General features: G+C 32.8%; 1 protein-coding gene across 1 annotated transcript in view; it reads right to left on the bottom strand.

The window, feature by feature from the left end:
* Positions 1-3,322: 3,322 nt before the first annotated feature.
* The window catches only part of DSCAM (DS cell adhesion molecule), a 712,116-nt gene continuing 696,712 nt past the window's right edge, over positions 3,323-18,726 (bottom strand). Inside the window, exons 32-33 of the mRNA XM_074213849.1 lie at positions 16,938-17,240; positions 3,323-3,663 (exon numbers count right to left, since the gene is read on the bottom strand). Of these exons, the coding sequence (XP_074069950.1) occupies positions 3,323-3,663; positions 16,938-17,240 (644 nt within the window). The remainder of the gene's footprint in view (positions 3,664-16,937; positions 17,241-18,726) is intronic.

Here is an 18,726-nt window from a genome sequence, read left to right as displayed (position 1 = left end):
TATTTGTGGGAATATATGTCCTAGGTTTGAAGAGTAAGGGTGCTGTTTTGTAGTTTTTAGTTTTCTATGCCATTTTAGTAAATGCTTTTGCTTTCAGCCAAGTATGCCATCTAGATGACCAGAGTTCAGATAATTGCACTGGTTGAATCTTATGAGGTATAATTTTAGGAATGCAGACTCACATAGTACCTTTAATTTTAGATAGTTGTCCCTCAGGGAACACAAATTGTGATTTTGAGATGGAGGATTGTCCCACAGGGTTATCTATAAACAGGAGGATAAGTTAAATAATGAATAGGACTATTAATTCATCTGAATAAAAAGATCATGCATAGAGTAAAAGGATTGAGTAAAGCACTTTCTGTGTACAGAAGTTAAAATTCATGTTGCACTGGATGTACAACTTACATATTGTAAAGATCAGAAAATCTTTTTCATTTTCTTATGTGCTCAAAAAAATGAGGAAATGTAATTCCTTAGACTTGCAATATTAACTTGTGAATTATTTTTTAAATTCCTTCAAGTTTCCCTTTGAGAAAAAGACTCCATTTTAAAACTTAAGTATTATAACATCAAATGTCCTAATTCAAATGAAGTGAGGCAAACAAATATCCATGTTATCAGTCTAAAGGACAACTGGCTTTAATAAATGTTTATTTTCACTGACTAGTGATATTCTCAAATTTATAGCTTGCTTTATATTATTCTTTTCTTGCAAGAGAGGAGAGTATTTTGCAACCATTTACTGTCTCTAGTCTTCAAAACATAGACAAATGGATTATTCTGTATGAAAGTTGGGATAATGGGCTCACTTTAATGATCATTTTTCTGGAGGTAGGAATATTTTGGAAGTAAGCCATTTAGGACTTGAGTTAGGCAGCTAGGTGATACAGTAGATAGAGTGCCAGCCCAGGAGGCAGGAAGACTACTCTTCCTGAGTTCAAATCTAGACTCAAATACTTAGCTGTGTAACTCTGAAAAGCCATTTAACCCTGTTAACCTCAGTCCCTTATCTGTAAAATGAACTGGAGAAGAAAATGGTGAACTACCCCAGTTTCTTTACCATGAAAATCCCAAATAAGGTCACAAAGAATTGTTCATGATTGAACAATAGGTAGGCTTGCATAATAACTTTAGCCTACTGAATTGGGAAAAATATTTTTCCTTGAAACTGAAAAAGGGAATTTAAAAAAAATGCCCAAGAAGTAGTACCATTTCAAGCCCTTTGTCAATAAAATGGACTGTATATGTAGAAATGTTCATATTTCAATACTGATCTAATTATGAAATCCTAACAAAAATTATGAGCATAGAGCTTATATAAAATTTCAAATCTATATCTATTTAAGGAACTCACTTCTTTGACCAGTTTTCTGTAATGATATGACAGCATTTTTAATAGGATAAAAATTAAGAAGGTATATTTTTGTTAACAAAAAGATTTCAGTGATGCTTCTAGAGATTTAGGTGAAACATGAAATGAAATGAAAACTTTGAAGTGAAAGCATTAATTCCCTTCCTATTCTAGGAATCTTCCTGTAAAGTACTGTGAATGTTAAATTTTAAAGAACTAAGCAAGAAAATGAAGTATTGCCTTTTAAGTAACCAAAAAATTTACCCCTTCAGGCTTGAAAAGATTAATGATATGAACAAACCTAGTCTTCAGATAAATAATATCTGCTGTAATTAGTTTTTCCTCTGGGCACAATATGGCCCAATTTTGATTCAATACATTTAAAATAAGATGAAATAGTATTTGGTTTATTTAAGACTGGTGCTATCTACTAGGGTCAAGACTGCAGAAAATGAGGCAACTGTGGACTTCAGTGAAGAATAGACTAGATCTTTGGAAGCTAGATGTTATTGATTCCTCAGTCATTAACTGATAGCCAAGGCTGGAATGTGGGCAGGAGGAGAAAGGAATAGAAATATAGTTAGTGTGAGCCTTCAAAATGTTTCCTGTTCAGGTGTTTCAAGTATGACTGACTCTTCATGACTCTATTTGAGGTTTTATTGGTAAAGATATTGGAGTGGTTTTCTATTTCCTTTTCTGGTTCATTTTACAAAAGAGGAAACTGAGGCAAACAGCATTTAGTGACTAGGCCAGGATCACACAGCTAATAAGTGTCTGAGCTTGAGGTTTCATAGTACCTAATCATCATAGTTAGAATTAAAGGTAGTAAAGGCAACCATGTGCCTAGAGGGCAATATGGGATGGTAGCTGGGAAAAGAGAAATCAATGAAGGTTAATTTTAAATATTTGTATAAATGCACATCTTTTAATCCTAGGAAATCCTGCTCATCATGGAATAATTTATTTTGTGATTAAACAAAATCACATTTGTTACAAAATGTGTCAAAGTCTCCGGTGTGCATACTCAGAGAGGGAATAGTTTTGGGTTAAACCTATGGGCAGATCTGCACCTTGCCCACGATGCCCAATTGTCTTGTCTTGGCTCTTCTAATCTTCAATTGTGACAGAGTTCAATATAGGGCTCTTTGCCCTGGTGCAAATTACTTTACATCAGGAATTGCATTTTCTCTGTGTTGGTTATAGATAACAGTGGCACCCATAGAGTGCAAAATTAGTGATGCATTTTCATTTTGCCTCACTAAGTAAGGTGCTAGATTTAGTCTTAATCATTTAAAATAGAAGTATAACTAGGAAATGCCAGCATACATCAGAAACAGACAATTTTTTTTGTTTATTTCAATTAGACAAAATGCAAAGTTTCTTGTTAAACTAAAAAACAAACAAAAAGGAAAAACAAATTAACACTCCCCTCCCCCCTTCACAGACAAGACTCATTCTAATTAAACGGTAACAACAACAACAACAACAAAAAGCTCAATTGAGGACCCATTTTCTAATTGGGAAAAAAAAAAGTGTGCAACATGATTAGAGACTTTTCCTTCCCCTAAAATCAATGTCCCTTAAAATCCACAAATAAGGTGATTACCCCCTGTTTTTCTTTAATCTTGTGTGATTGACTTCCAGTCAGAATGTTTTATTTGTTTCCCCATGCACTTTGTAGAAAAATCAGTAAAAATTCAACATCCTGTGAAGATCAGAAAACCGGACTTCTTTTACCCAAAAACATCAGATGCCCAGTCAGATGAAGCTCACACTCAGACAGAAAAAAAGCAGGGGAGTCTTTGAAGTATCTGTGGTTTCTTTTTTTGTTTGTTTTTTAACCTTTTTTTAAAATATTTTGACAATTTTCTTTAATTATAAATATCAGAGTCCAGTTTTTTTTAAAAAAGTAGCTTTAATTGAATTTTTAATTGTATTTACAGCCACTGTCCAGCCATACTCTGCTTGTTATACCAAGGTGTAAGATTTGGCGTAGGGATTGTTGCCTTTTAAGTGGCCTCGAGAGTCTAGCAGTGATTCTTGAGAGCTGCTCATTTTAGCTGCCTGTCCCAGCTCTACTCCTTCTCTCTGAGGTAATGGGGCCACAGCACCAGATTGCCATGACTGTCCTTCTCTTGTGGATGATGCCTCCATTGGAATGGGCTCGAGGACTGTGGAACACTTCAAGGTTCGACTTTTCTGAGGTTCCAAGCAAGCCTGTCCTAAGTTCTGCTCTCTGCTGATGCCTGGGGCCCCTCGATTTAACAAAAAATCCATTCGAAGATAAGGAGGCAAATGAATGAGGTCACCTGAAAGCATAAAACAGAATACACAGGATGTTAGCTCACAGCATTATCACAGTTCCCAGTTAGAATATCAGAGGTGCCTCACAAAGTTGCCTGGCATCAGTCCCATCTACACAGATCAAGTGATAGAGATGTATTTCTCCACTCTACATGTGAATAATAGATACCTTTTTGCTACTGTTTAATTTCTCAAGTCATGTAATTTAACCAGGACGACAGAGGCAACCAGTCTTTGGAACAACACAGAGAAAAGAAAACTTGATTCATCCTAAAGATTCAGAACATAATAATTGAAATTATTAACATATGAGTGAAATAAAGGAGGAACACATGTTTAAAAATGAAACACACAATTGATACTACTTCATTGTCTATGGTACTTTTTAGCAGGATGTATATGACTTATAAATTTTTACTCCTCAACTCTTAGAGACATCTATACATCACAATCTGAACTATAAAGTATATAATCCCTATAGTGTCAGTATGAAGATGGATCAAGCTAAAGTATTATAAGATGTGCTTTCCTAGGACTGAACCTTAACTAGACCTTGTGCCCAGAGCAAATTGGACCCTTAATGGAAAGGAAATTAGTGAAATGCTTCAGCACCTAGGTCTCAGCAGCATTATTATTAGAAGTCTCTCAATAATAACAAAAAGGATTCTAGGAATCAGCAAAGAAATTAGCTTCAATAAAATTGCAGGCTTTAAAATGAACATAGAAAAATAACTTCTTATGTCGTTAATACAATAACAAAATTCAAGAGGAGTAGTAAAATATATTCAACATTTACATAAATTCAATTATGTAATACTCCTTTAATAAATAAATCACAACATTAATAACTGTAGTACTATTCAGTGCTTGTAATTGGGCAGAATCAATATAATTTAAAAAAGTCAATATTACCACAGTTAATTTACAGAGTCAATGCTAAGCAAATCAAAACACCAAAGGAGAGTAGGATAAAAATAATACTATTCATTTGGAGGAGACAAATCTAGGACATCAAGTGAAATAATTAAAAAAAGGAAGTAGAAATAGATCTCAAACTATATTACACAGAATTGATTATCAAAATCACTTGATATGTGATAATGAAACTTAGTAACCCAATGTTTGGAACTACTCCCTCCAAATAAATCACCTAGGAAAGAATTCTTTATTTGATAAGAATTTATAGGAAAATGGGAAAATGGACTGCCATATTGTGGCATAGATTACCATTTTGGATACATAATACATTAAAAATAGATATGTAAATTGAACATTAATGATTGTATCATTCTTTCACAACTATTGATATAGACTGATTCTTAAACAAACAAGGGATAAAGAAAATTAAAAAGATGAGAGATCATTTATATTGAAATGAAAGGTTTTTGCACAAACAAAATGCATTTATAATTAGAAGAGAACAACCTGGAAAAAATGGATCAAATATCTCAGGAATATAGAATTTTTTGATCAATTGATAAGCATTTATGAAGAGTCATTTGCTAGTCAGTAGAGATACAAAGTCAACCAGTACATTAATCCATGCCTTCAAAGGTGCTCATATACAATGAGTAGGATGAACATGGGTTTAGAATGAGAAAACCTGAATTCAACTGTTCATATAGGTCTTTGGGTACAATGACCACATATGATGAAAATCTAGGCTTTCTTTGGATCCTAACCATAAACAATGATAATGATGCTGATAGCCTGTCTTAGGTTTCAGAAGAATCAATTGAGACTAAATAGTAATGGGGGTGGGGAGAAAGAATCAGGATTGTTATTCTTTCTTTGACTCTCTCTCTCTCTTCTCCACCAACAAACCATCTATCCACAAAACTTAATCTTAGTTTCTTACATCAAAGTATTCTCTTTGACATAATTTCAGTATTTGTTATTTAAACTCTGTGACTCAGTTTCCTCTCTTATAAAATGAGAAGGTTACACCCAATTGACTCTAAGGTCTCTTCCAGCTCTAAATTTATAATTCTAAGAAATTTCCTCTACCAATGAAGATAGGCATACTTGTGGTGGTGAGAGATTGAGTGATTTAGGTAAATAGTGTGCAACAGAGTCAGATCCTAACCCTCTTGAATAATCACTGGTCAGGATGGTGGAAACTAGAAAGAATTTTTAAAAGAATGGAGTAGGCTTGGTTGTGTTTATAGATATCAGGGAAAGAACCAGTATATAGAGAAAGATTAGTTAAAAAAGGTGGGGATGAAAGTGGTATCCACCCAACCCTCCAAATTCCCCCCAATTTCTCTCCAATCTCCCCAAATCCTAATTCATGTACCCCTCTAAAAGTCTCTTCCCATGCTGTTCCCAAGTTCTCATCTCTAAATGTTCAGAGAACCTTTATACTCCTCCAGATACATACATTGTTTCCTTTTCAACTCAGATGAGAATAAGGTATCAATATTACCAGCCTTTCATCCCATTTGCTTCCTCTTCTTCCTTTCATGGCCCATTTTTATAATATAATTATTCCCTTTTATCTTTTCCTATTCAGTTTTGTTTGTTAGAATCTCCCTCTTCATATATATATATATATATATATATATATATATATATATATATATATATATATATAAAATTAATAGAAATATATAAACCCAAAAGCCATTTCAAAAGATAAGTGATAAAAGAATAGGAACAAACAATTGTGAAAAGGACTAAAAGTAATAAAAAACCATCAAGAGCCATATTAAAAATGCTCTACTTTACTACTACTACTACTACCACTACTACTATCACTACCACTATCACTACTACCACCATCACCACCACTAACACTACTACTACTACCACTACCACTACCACTGCTGCTACCACTATTATTATAAGGTGGCACAGTGGCCAGTGCTGCATAAACCTGGGGAAGTCCAACAATAGCACCTACCTTCCAATGTTGCTGTAAGGATCAAATGAAAAAAATATTTGTAAAGTGATTAGAACAAAATTTGTGGTGCTATGATAAATGAAAGTTAGTTAAGAGAAATGCAAATGAAAATCACTCTGAAGTTTCATCTCATAACCAGAAAATTGGAAAATATCACAAAAGATGGCAATAGTCAATATTTGAAGGATTGTGGGAAAACAGAGTAATACATTATTGGTGAAGTTATAAATTGTTACAACTATTTCAGAAAGCAATTTGGAAACATCAAGTGGCCAAGATGTTCAGATCTTTTGATCTCAAGATTACACTGCTAACCATATATCCCAAGGACATCATTGATCTTAATAAAAAAATAACTGAAGTGCACATTAGGCACTAGAGATAAGGTATAGAGAATTAAAAAATCCCTTCTCTCTATATATATACACCAAAATATAACAATACTTCTTGTGGAGTAAAGAACAAAGTATTTGTCAGTCATTTAGTGGTGGTACATTAAGGCAATATACTGTTGTGTACTGCAATGCCACTCTTCTGTGAGAAATTATCATGATGAATCCAGGGCAGCTCACATTTTCATTAACTGATTAAAAAAATTGTTGATAGGGACAAATATATTCCCCATGTTGCTTTGAATCAACTTCTTTTTCCTTACTCCTAAGATAAGGTAGGCTCAGGTTCCTCCTCCTTCCCACTTCTTTTTCTCTAAATTGAGACAAAACAACTGTAGAGAAAAGTATGGTGACTTAGTTAAACTCCTTGTAGTCCACTGTAGACAGATGCCATTTGTCATCCTCACAAATTGTTGTAAGGGGTTGTTGTAAGGGGACTTGTTATCATGAAGAATTCCAGTTTCCTTCATCTCCATCACTAGAGAAGAAATCTTTCATCTCCCTAGATGCATGGGAGGCTAACTAGGGATCTACAATAAGGAAATCAGATCAATCAGGTCTCAGGGTCAGTTTGTCTCCTTTTAGGATCAGCCTGAGTAGCATTGGTTATTCACCATCAAATACTCCCCTTCCCCTTTATTCCTCAGACTGAGATTAATGAAAAATAGTTTATTTCTACCTAAGAAGGAGTCTAATATATTATACCAGTCCTTCCCTAGGTCTATCTGAATTTTCTTTTATATTTCTATATTATGGTGACAGAGACTTAAGAAAGTTCTCTCTTCCTGAGGATTTTGATGGATGCCATTTAAAAATGTTGTAAATGGGCAAGATGAGGACATTCTGTAAGAGATCCTAGATCAGATTGTGGCCTATATGGAGTCATCATATTCTTTACCATAGTCTTCCCTGATGACTAGACATGTTTCTATAAGTAGACAAAGGAGACTAAGTTCAGAGAAGTCAAACTTCAACTGTATCTTTATTGAATAACATTTTCATTTTAGGAGAAAATAAACCTCCTTTTGTTAATTCTTCAGTGTCTTTAAAGTACCTTATTTTGACCCAGCATTAAACCTGAATTATGATAATGGTGGATTGAAAGTAAGCAGAGTTAGGAAAGCAATATACATAATTACTACAGTAATAAATGGAAAGAAACATAAGAAAAGTAAAAAACTGAATACTAAAATATAAAAAATAACTTTAATCTCAAAAAAGAGATTATAGGAATTTACTTCCTTCTGATCCTTTGTAGAGGTTGGGGTCTGTGTAAGGGTTTGCAGGTAAATATTTAACTATTGGTTCTTCTAAATTTTTTTTCACAAGACAGAATTTTATGATTTTATATTTTTGATATTTTCTCCATTATTTTCTTAAGTCTACAAATTAATAAAATAACAAATTAAGCCCTCCTTTATAGTGTTTTCCAATTTCTAAGTAAAAATTTAACTGAAGAGCTTGTTTGAATTCTCTGGGACTACAGGCATAAAATACTGCATATATTGCTAGAAATTTTTGATATGTTGATTTTAAACTGTTTTTTCAAACATTTCCCCTTAAACATAAAATAAAACATATCAATATATACTATTTTTTAGAAAAGTCTATCTGATTTATTTTGCTATGGAATTTTCCTCCGAAGTTTTATTTTCTTTCTTTTTATTGTTAGTTTAGAAAATTCTTTGAGAGTATTATTTGTATGAAATGGCAAAGAGAAGCCAATCATCCATCTTTTTTTTTTTTTTTTTGCAATGGGGTTAAGTGGCTTGCCCAAGGCCACACAGCTAGGTAATTATTAAGTGTCTGAGGCTGGATTTGAACTCAGGTACTCCTGAATCCAGGGCCAGTGCTCTATCCATTGCGCCACCTAGCTGCCCCTCATCCATCTTGACAGAACATTAGGCATATTCTTTCTTTCTTTTTTTTTAATTAACAAAGCTTTTATTTTATATTTTCTAATTACATGCAAAGATAGTTTTCAACATTCACCTTTGCAAGTTTTTGAGTTCCGCATTTTCCTATGATCTGATTTAGGATATATATATATATATATATATATATATATATATATATATATATATATAAATATATATATATTATATAATTGTGTTTGGCTTATTTCCATATTAGTCAGTTGTGAAAGAAAAATTAGAACTAAGGGGAAAAATCAGAGGAAAAAATAACATAAAAGAAGCTTTAAAAATGAACATAATATACTTTGCTTTGCATTTAGACTCTTAACTTTTTCTCTGCATGTGTATAGCATTTTCCATAACACATCTCTTAGGATTGTCTTTTATCACTGAACTGCTGAAAGGAGTTCTGTCCATCACAGCTGATTATCTTACAATGTTGTTATTAATGTGTACAGTTGTAACACTTAGAAATGTTTTCTTCTTTTTGTCAAGATATGTTTCTAATAAAGTTGAGTCCTATGAACAGATGGGACTTGTTAACTACATATGAACAGGTGAATATTTCCCCCTTATATATTCTAAGAGGAAAAAGAAACTGACAGAGACAGAGACAGAAAAGAAGAAAAAGAGAGATCTAGTATCATTTAACTTTCATAGTATTAGTTACCAGTGTGTCTATAATTTCAAGTTGGAATTAGATTGAACATTTTCTAATTTAATATTAATGTTGCAGTGTGGTAACAAACCATTTTTGGTAGTTAATTCTTCACTTTCAAAGTGCAACTTCAAAACATGCTAAATAAGTAATAGGAACTGGATAGAGGTGGTTTATGTACAAGAATCGTATTTCTATTCCTGGCTTGTTATATGAGATGCTTTATGCAATTTTAAAGTACAAAGACATGCTGATCTTTCCACCTTGTTGGAAGCCTTAACATCTGTTCTGTCATCATTATTTGTCACCTCTTGCTGAAAACTTTTAGCCTTTATTTATGCTACATCTGAAGAAAAAGAATATATATATAACTAACAAGTTCTTTGGTAGAGAGATTCTCAAAATTAATTCTTGAGGTTTCTCTAGCTTCTTTCTTTTGTAAAGGGCACATGGTGGGGGTGGGGGGGACACATTTGCAAAACCTGAAGTGGTCCTGACTTGAGACATTTTATCTACATATATATATTTTTAAAAAGAATTTTGTTTTGAAAAGAGGTTTCAGGTGTTCTAATAGTAGAAATTTTCAGTTCTAGCTAAGCTATCACTCCCATTCCAAATGATCTAATAATAGGGATGACCAAATATCAGAGGCAATAAGTTGGGAATATATTAAATGAAGTTCAAAAATATTTTTTCACTTTCTATAAATTTATGATGAATGAAAAAAATGGCCTTAACTGGAATTAGAGGAACAGCTTGAAATGGTTGCATCATAGTCAGCTTTCTAGGACACAATTAAAATAGGAAGGTACTTCAAGAAGTACCACCCCTAGATGGCAGAGTAGAGAAGTACTCATTTGAGCTCTCTCAAATTGTCCTCCAAAAAATTTTAAATAGTAATTCAAATAGAAAACTGGAGTGACAGGACCAACAAAAAGTTAGGTAAAACAAAATACTGGCCAAGATAAATTAGGAAGTTTATAGGAAAGTCATTTCTCATCAGGGTGGTAGTAAAGCCTATAGTGCAATGCAGACCAATCCCTGACAAGTCAACAGTGGGCATTGGAGGTGGTGGCATTGACTTAAGCAGCTTTGGAAACTCTGAGCCAATAGATAGTGGTGGTGGGGGGGTATGTCAAAAAGTTAATTGGAATAATATTGTAGAGGACCATATGCTGGTACTAGCTTCAGGACTCTGTTGAATTGCCCAGAAGTAGTTCCAGGTTGCAGTCCAGGGCCAACAGAAGCAATGACACTTGTAGCTGCAGGAAGTTGGGGGCCCTGGATGAGGTTCCCAGGGAGGAGAGTAGTGCTTGTGGTCACTCACAATGAAGTAAGGACCCTGGTCTCAATATGAAGACTGAGAGGAACACTAGGAGTATGGATTCAGGAGAGTGGAAAATCTCATCAAAATCCCAGGTCCAAAAGGGGATAGCATGGATGATCTGAAGGTCCTTTCTGGGTACAGACCAGAGCGCAGGCCAGTAGAGCAGTGACCTTTCCTATTTCCACCTTGAAAGCATTGAAAACTAATAGACTCCTAGGAATAACTCTGGAAACAGCATCAAGAAAGTTCTGAAAATTTACCACTTCTTTCTGGGAAAATAACCATGGACACAAAGCCCAACTTCAACCCAAAGTTAAAAGTGAAGAAATAGGCTTAAAAAAAGATCAACTAATAACCTATTCATAACAAATTCTAGTGACAATAAGAGAGAAGATCAAGACACAAACCCAGAAGAAGAAAACAATTTAAAGCTACAAGAAAAACTTCAAAGAAAAATGTAAATCAAATAGAAGCCCAACAAGAGCTCCTGGGAGAGCTTACAAAGGAACTTAAAAATTAAATAAGATAGAGGAAAAATTGAGCAAAAAATAGAAATGATGCAAGAAAAATTATGGAAAATTAAGTTTCACCAAAAGGCAGAAAAAAATAATTAAGGAAATAACACTTCAGAATTGATCAAATGATAAAAGAGGCAAAAAAAAATTCAGAAAATCTAAAGAAGCAGAATTAGTCAAATGGAAAAGAAAGTACAAAAGCTTACTGAAGGAAGTAATTTTTTAAAAGTTAGAAGTGAATGATAGTTTCATAAGATAGCAAGAAGCAATAAAACAAAATCTAAAGAATAAAAATAAAAAAATGTGGAAAATCACATTGAAAAGAAATTGAACTGGAAAATCGAGTGAAGAAAATTTAAAAATTATTGAACTACCTAAAAGTCATGAACAAAAAATGAACTTGGACATAATATTTCAAGAAATTATTAAGGAAAAGAATCCTGATATATTAGAAGCAGATGGCAAAATAGAAAATAAAAAAATATACCAGTCACTCCCTAAAAGAGCTTATAAAATTAAAACCCCCTTTTGGAATTTTTATATTAGAGACAAATTCTAAAGCTTCCAGGTCAAGGAGAAAATGTTGCAAGCAGGAAGAAAGAAACAATTCAAATATTATTGAATCACAATATCAATTAGCTTTCACATTGAAGGATCAGAGATTGTGGAATCTGAGATTGCAGAAGGCAAAGGAGCTAAAATTACAACCAAGAATAATTTATTCAGCAAATTTGAGTTTAATCTTTCAGAGGGAAAATTGATATTAAATAGAGGACTTTTAAGCATTTTTGATGAGAAGTTAAGATCTGAATAGAAAATTTGACTTTCAATACAAAGCTCAAGTGAGGCACAAAAAGATAAACATGCAAGAGAAAATTAAATAATGTAAAAATTTATATCCCTATATGAGATAATTGTAACTCTTTAAGAACTTGATCATTATTGGGGCAGTTAGAAGGAGTATGCATAGACAGAGGGCATAGATAAGGTATTAAAAAAGCCCTTGAATCTATTTTAAGGGATGCGATATAGAATATAAATAGCAGTGGGATTTCTATTGAGTATGGGCAGATTAATCCCTTTTATTTCAGAATTTCAAGCTGAAATTCCGACTAATTCCACTGGTATCTTCCAAGATGTACTCAACATTGATTCTTCCACATATTTTATCATATTTTAAAGTTTATATTGTGTGAGGTAAAACATCCATGTTATGTAATTAATATTTACCTATTAATGATATTTCCTCTTTTTTTTAAAATGTTCATTTTTTTATCACTTTTCTCTGGGAAAATAACTTTTTTTGCATTACATCTTTTTGTAAATTCTTTTTATATTTTGGAAATCAAATCTTTAATATTGATATTTGATGTGAATAACTCAGTCTGCTATTTTTTTCTCTCCCTTTAAAAGCTTTTTAATCTCATGAGCAAAAATTTTCTTTTGTATCTTTTATGGTATTTCCTTATGTCTTTTAAAGTTAGGAATTATTCTTTGAGTCATAATTGAACATTTAGTTATTCCATAACTGAGAGGTATCTACTTTGTAGCTCTTTTCAATTGCAAAAAAAGAACTGCTATTTGGTGTATCCGGGACATTTCTTCTTATCAATGGCCTTCTCAAGAATTTAAATTCAATACTGGAATCTCTGAGTAGAATTTGGACATTTTGGTGACTTTGCATAATTTCTTCCTTTTTTTTAAATAGGTTTTTGCAAGGCAAATGGGGTTAAGTGGCTTGCCCAAGGCCACACAGCTAGGTAATTATTAAGTGTCTGAGACCAGATTTGAACCCAGGTACTCCTGACTCCAAGGCCGGTGCTTTATCCACTATGTCACCTAGCCGCCCCACATATCTGCATAATTTCAAGCTGCTTATCAAACAATTTTGCTCTTTTAGTTAATATCTATTGCATACTCAAATGCATAATGCACATTTCACAATAATGACTATTCTACTTTTTGTCATCTTTCCCATTTTCAGACAGTGAAATATCTCAAAGTCATTTTGATTTGAATTTCTGTAATTATTATTGATTTGGAGAATTCTTTCTTGTGTACATATGTACATATGCATATGTATATATATTATAAATATTCTCTGTTAGTTGTTTATATATTTTGAATAGCAAGCATTATCAGAAAAATTTGATACTATGATTTTTTTTTCCCATCCAACTTCTCTTTTTATTCTAGGTGAATTAAAGTTTCTTGTTTTAAAGCTATCTTTAATTTTTTTTCAATCTCTTCTATCTCTTTGGTTAAGAATATACCTTTTATGTGTCTGTGAGAGGTATGTGATTTATTTTTTCCAATTTTTATTACTGCATGATTTTCAATTTTATATACTCATTTAAGTAATAAGAATGTAAGTATTTTGAATGTATTATAGAATATGGTTTTTCTCTTTTTCATTTTATTGGATTATTTAGTTTATTCACATTTAAAACGACCAATGTTAGGTTTCTATTTTCCTCTATTTGTCTCCAATATTAAGCCCTAAATTAAGATTTATCTTCATTCCTCTAAAAATATAGTACTATTTGAGTTCAAATATTTTAGCTTAAAATATATTTTAGGCAACTTTTTTCCCTTCAACTCTCTTCCCTTTAATTTCAAACCCCTTCCTTTTGTCTACAGGTGAATAAATATTTTCTACAAGTGAATTATTCACTTGTTTCTCATTAAACACCCATGGTTGATCTTGTTGTTCTGTTGCTTAGGGTATCTTTGTGTCAGGAGAACACAAGGGACCTTTCTTGGAATTCTTTCTAACTAGGAATGTCAGCACAAACCACTTCATAACTACCCTTCTAAGTATAAAACAATTATTTTATATATATATATATATATATATATATATATATATATATATACCATATTTTATAATCTACCTTATATGCTGCTAGTATTACACATTCAGGGATTATTTGATTTATGTATTTTAATCCATAGCATACAAGCATAATGTCTGACACAGAAAAAGTACTTAATAAATTCTTCATTAATTAACTGACTAGCCTATTGCCATTATACTAAGCAAAGTTGAAGAAGTCAGAATCAACTCAACAGAATTGAATAATTAGCATATTTAGATACTTTCTTTATACTTTGCTTGAATCCAGAAATAAATATAAAGTATGTTTGGCATTATTGTCCTCTCTTGAATGCTAACAATCTTTCCATCTCATCCAGCTTCATCCTCTTCAAACCTTCCCCTCTCCAAACACAGGTACTTATGATGTCTATAGCTCTCTCTGTCTCTCTGTCTCTGTCTCTGTCTCTGTCTCTCTCCATATATACATATTAGATAGATAGATTGCTTGATCAAGAAAAGAGTAAAAAGGATCTGACCCTAGGGGTTTCCCTCACAAGTCTTATGTAAAGACTTTACATGTGTGTAAATTACTTCACAAATCCTAAAGCATTATATTAACTTTTATTACATTATCATCATGAATAGTTTAGTTCAGATTATTATTTCATTAATATAAGGAATTTGCTTACAGGAAATTCTATCAGTGAAGTTTTTTTAATTAAAGATTTTATTTATTTTGAGATTTACAATTTTTCCCCTAATCTTACTTCCCTCCCCCCACCCCCTCACAGAAAGCAATTTGTCAGTCTTTACATTGTTTCCATGTTGTAAATTGATCCAAATTGAGTGTGATGAGAAATTACATCTTTAAGGAAAAAATCATAAAGTATAAGAGATAACAAGATCAGACAATAAGATAGCAGTTTTTTTTTTCTAAATTAAAGGGAATAGTCCTTGGACTTTGTTCAAACTCCACGGCTCTTTATCTGGATACAGATGGTATTCTCCATTGCAGACAGCCCCAAATTGTCCCTAATTGTTGCACTGATGGAACAAGCAAGTCCATCAAGGTTGAACATCACCCCTATGTTGCTGTTAGGATGTACAGTGTTTTTCTGGTTCTGCTCATCTCACTCAGCATCAGTTCATGCAAATCCCTCCAGGCTTCCCTGAATTCCCATCCCTCCTTCTACCAGTGAAGTTTGAGAATTGTTTAGCAACTTAGTCTTAAAAAGTTGAGTGGATCAATAGCTTGCCCAGTCTAGCACTGTCAGTAGATGTCAAAGATAGGACTTGAACCCAGGGCTTCTTGACTCTAAGAATGGTTTTCTGTCCTTTTCTGCAAATTACCTCTCTTTATATTTCATGTATTGATACTGTTGTTTCTAAAGTGTCTCTGTCATATTTAAAGAAGCTGAATTTTATGAAGCTTTGATTATCTCTCCCTATTTTGTATCATACTACCTACCAATGTCCTCTACTTATTGGAATGACATGTTAAGCTGTGTCAGTTATGCCATTCTATTAAAAATTCCAGAAAAATATAGTCATTCTCAAGTCTTAATTAGATCTCTAGGCAAGAGTACATAAATAAGAAAATATATGAACCAATCTTATCATTTTTTATTTAGTTTCTTTAATCATTTAGGATTACTTTTTGTTCAATTAATAAAATGTATTTTTATCATTTTATGCTTATAAAGTTCATTATGATGACCTTCATATCATTAGATCAGATTATTTTATTTTTATATTTATTATATATATATATTTATGCACTTATTTACATTCTTTCAAAGTAAAGCTACATTTTTGAAATAGCTTTAGCAAAACTTTTTAAAATGAGCAACAGGAAAAATAAAAGTGTATTCAATGGGATGACCTAGTTCTATCCACTAAAGTAATATAGATTAATCTTCTGTTTTATTTCTGTCTCTGTTTGAGTTCTGTCTCTGATTGTTTGTTTGCCTACCAAATCCCTATTTATATATTATTATCAATGCCCAATGCATAGTTAGGTATTTTATACTTTAACCCACTTGACAAAGTGATATTTCAAATGTTGTTACTTATTCTTTTATTCTGGAAGAGGACCATGACATCCAAAAAAGTGATGTTATGATTTACAAATTAATTGGATTTAAGTGAGAGAGGACTGTGCAAAGACAACAATCTCACTTTCTCCTCTGAATTCAACTGGGTCCAGCTGCAATATATATAGATGAAGATGCCTAGAGATGACCCCAGATATAAGTGGGAGACTTTGGCCTTTCAAGTTTCAGTTTTTTTCAGTGATTAAGGCTAGGTAAGAAATGAGGCAAAGGATGGCTCTTTTATCTAGTAAAAAAATAATACAAATGCTATAGAACCAGAAATGCACTTGACTCTCATTTTGAAAAAATGACAAAATATTTTACAAGCAAGATGTAATAAACTTGGGGCAGCTAGGTGGCTCAGGATAGAGGACTGGTCCTGGAGTCAGGAGGATCTGAGTTCATATCTAATCTCAGACACTTTATAATTGCCTAGTTGTGTGACCTTCCTTGGCACTTAACCCCATTGCCTTAAATAAAATTTATAGAAATTTTAGAAAATGTAATAAATTTCATTTCTGATTCATCTGATTTTTTCATTCATTCATTTCTTTTTTTGTTGTTGTTGTTTGCTATGGAATAGCCTATTCCAAAGTAACCATGATACAAGAGACGAAAATCAAGCTTTTTCCAAGAATAACTGAGTACACTTTCTTACCTGGCCGATGTGCCTTTGGAACTGCCATATTCATTACTCGTCCTCCATCCTGAGGTTTAGGGGGAGATGCAGTAAACCTGCAGATCCCTGATTCTGAAGGGGTGCTGGAGGTCAGACTGTCTGTGTACTCATTAGTCCCTGCCGTTAACTGTTCTGAAGATGTGTCTGATATGAAGCACTCTGTAATGGTGAACTTTGCATGTCTTAATTGTTCTTCCATCTTAGCATGTTCATAGGCTCTTGCTAGTTCTTCATAAGTAGAGGAGGCACTTTCTGTGGAAACCATGCTACTTCTTGCTCGATCTAGGCAAAATATAACAAAATTTGTGATAACCTCATATTATAAATGGCATATTAATCTATCATAGAAATGCACAGGTACATGAATGGCAGAAAACATGGAAATAATCTCTGATGCTTTTCATGGTAGGTTTAATAAGCTGTACTGATTTAATGAACAATTTCATTCACATAAGGAATATTTCAACAGTCTCATTCTTTTATGGTCAGATGATTCCAGGCTAAAAATTTCCTCAGAGAAATGATTATTGACTCCTTTAATTTTAATTTTAAAAGTTTTAAATCTAATGCTTCATCATGACAGAAATAATCATGGATTCTTGAAGGCTCGGACAGCAAGACAAAACTTTTGTAGGGTCAATGCCAGATTATTCCTTTATTCCAGAAGACTGATCTAGCTAAATTTGGAGAGAGTTATCAATAGGGTAGCTGAAACATAATTTTTTTTCATTTTTTTGCAATTAGCAATTTTTCAGATGATGCATGAAAATGAAGAGTGGTTATAATGTATATAGGTAGAGGGATCAAATCTCAGATTCTTGAAATATTAAAAGTAGAATGAAGTTTCCTTTCCACACTTCTCCTGAATTTCCACCAAGGAGACACTTTTTAACTGGCATTGATGTAGGCACAGAGAAATAGTGTAATCTTTGATATACATACTAAAATGCATATATGTATATATTAGAAACTAATTTTTTAATCTTTTCTGTTAAAATATTTCTTTTTTGGCCTTTTTTATGCCCTTGAAAATTATAAGCCACTTTGAATGACCTTGGTCACAGCTCACCTGTGGGGCCAGGCTAAATTGCAAAGGAGCAGTAAATGTCACTTCCTACAGTAGAAGTCCCTCCTATAGTAACCTTTTCAATTACACATACTGACTACCCCCAAAACAACCTCTCCTATCACTGATCCTGCAGGGGCATTTAAGAGGAGTATGGCAATTGGTTCATTCTGTTTCTTTTACCTTTCCTACAATCAGTAGCTGGCCTACCTAGTTTAGACTATTGTGCTTAATCTCCTATGTGGTGTTTAAAGAATTCTTAACTATCATTTTCTCTATTTTATGTTTATGGTAACTTTTTAATAAATTTGTTTTTTTCTTTTTACACCTGTACTTTAGGGTCAGATGGTCATGAGTTCTTCACTTAAACCAACTAAAAACATGACATCAGCATGATGCTACTGACTTAGTTCTCAAAATTCCTAGCCAAAGAAGGAAGAAGTTAATGTGGTTAGAAGTGAGTTTTTGCCTGAATAAAACTGAGTGTTTCAAATAGTTTTTTCCCTGGGAGAGTTGGTGATCATACTCCTGAATTTATCTTTATATTATTGGATTCATTTTACTGGGTAGATTTCAATAAAAAAGGAAAGTGTCTTCTCTTTAGATAAAAGAATTTCAGACTGTTCATTAAATCTACATTTTTAAGTCAATTTTAAATTCACTTTCATACATTTCTAACAGAGCCACTTAAGAAGAATCAGC

This window comes from Macrotis lagotis, chromosome 1 (genome assembly GCF_037893015.1).
Source record: "Macrotis lagotis isolate mMagLag1 chromosome 1, bilby.v1.9.chrom.fasta, whole genome shotgun sequence".
NCBI lineage: Eukaryota > Metazoa > Chordata > Mammalia > Peramelemorphia > Peramelidae > Macrotis > Macrotis lagotis.
This window is presented reverse-complemented; position numbering and strand designations above follow the sequence as displayed.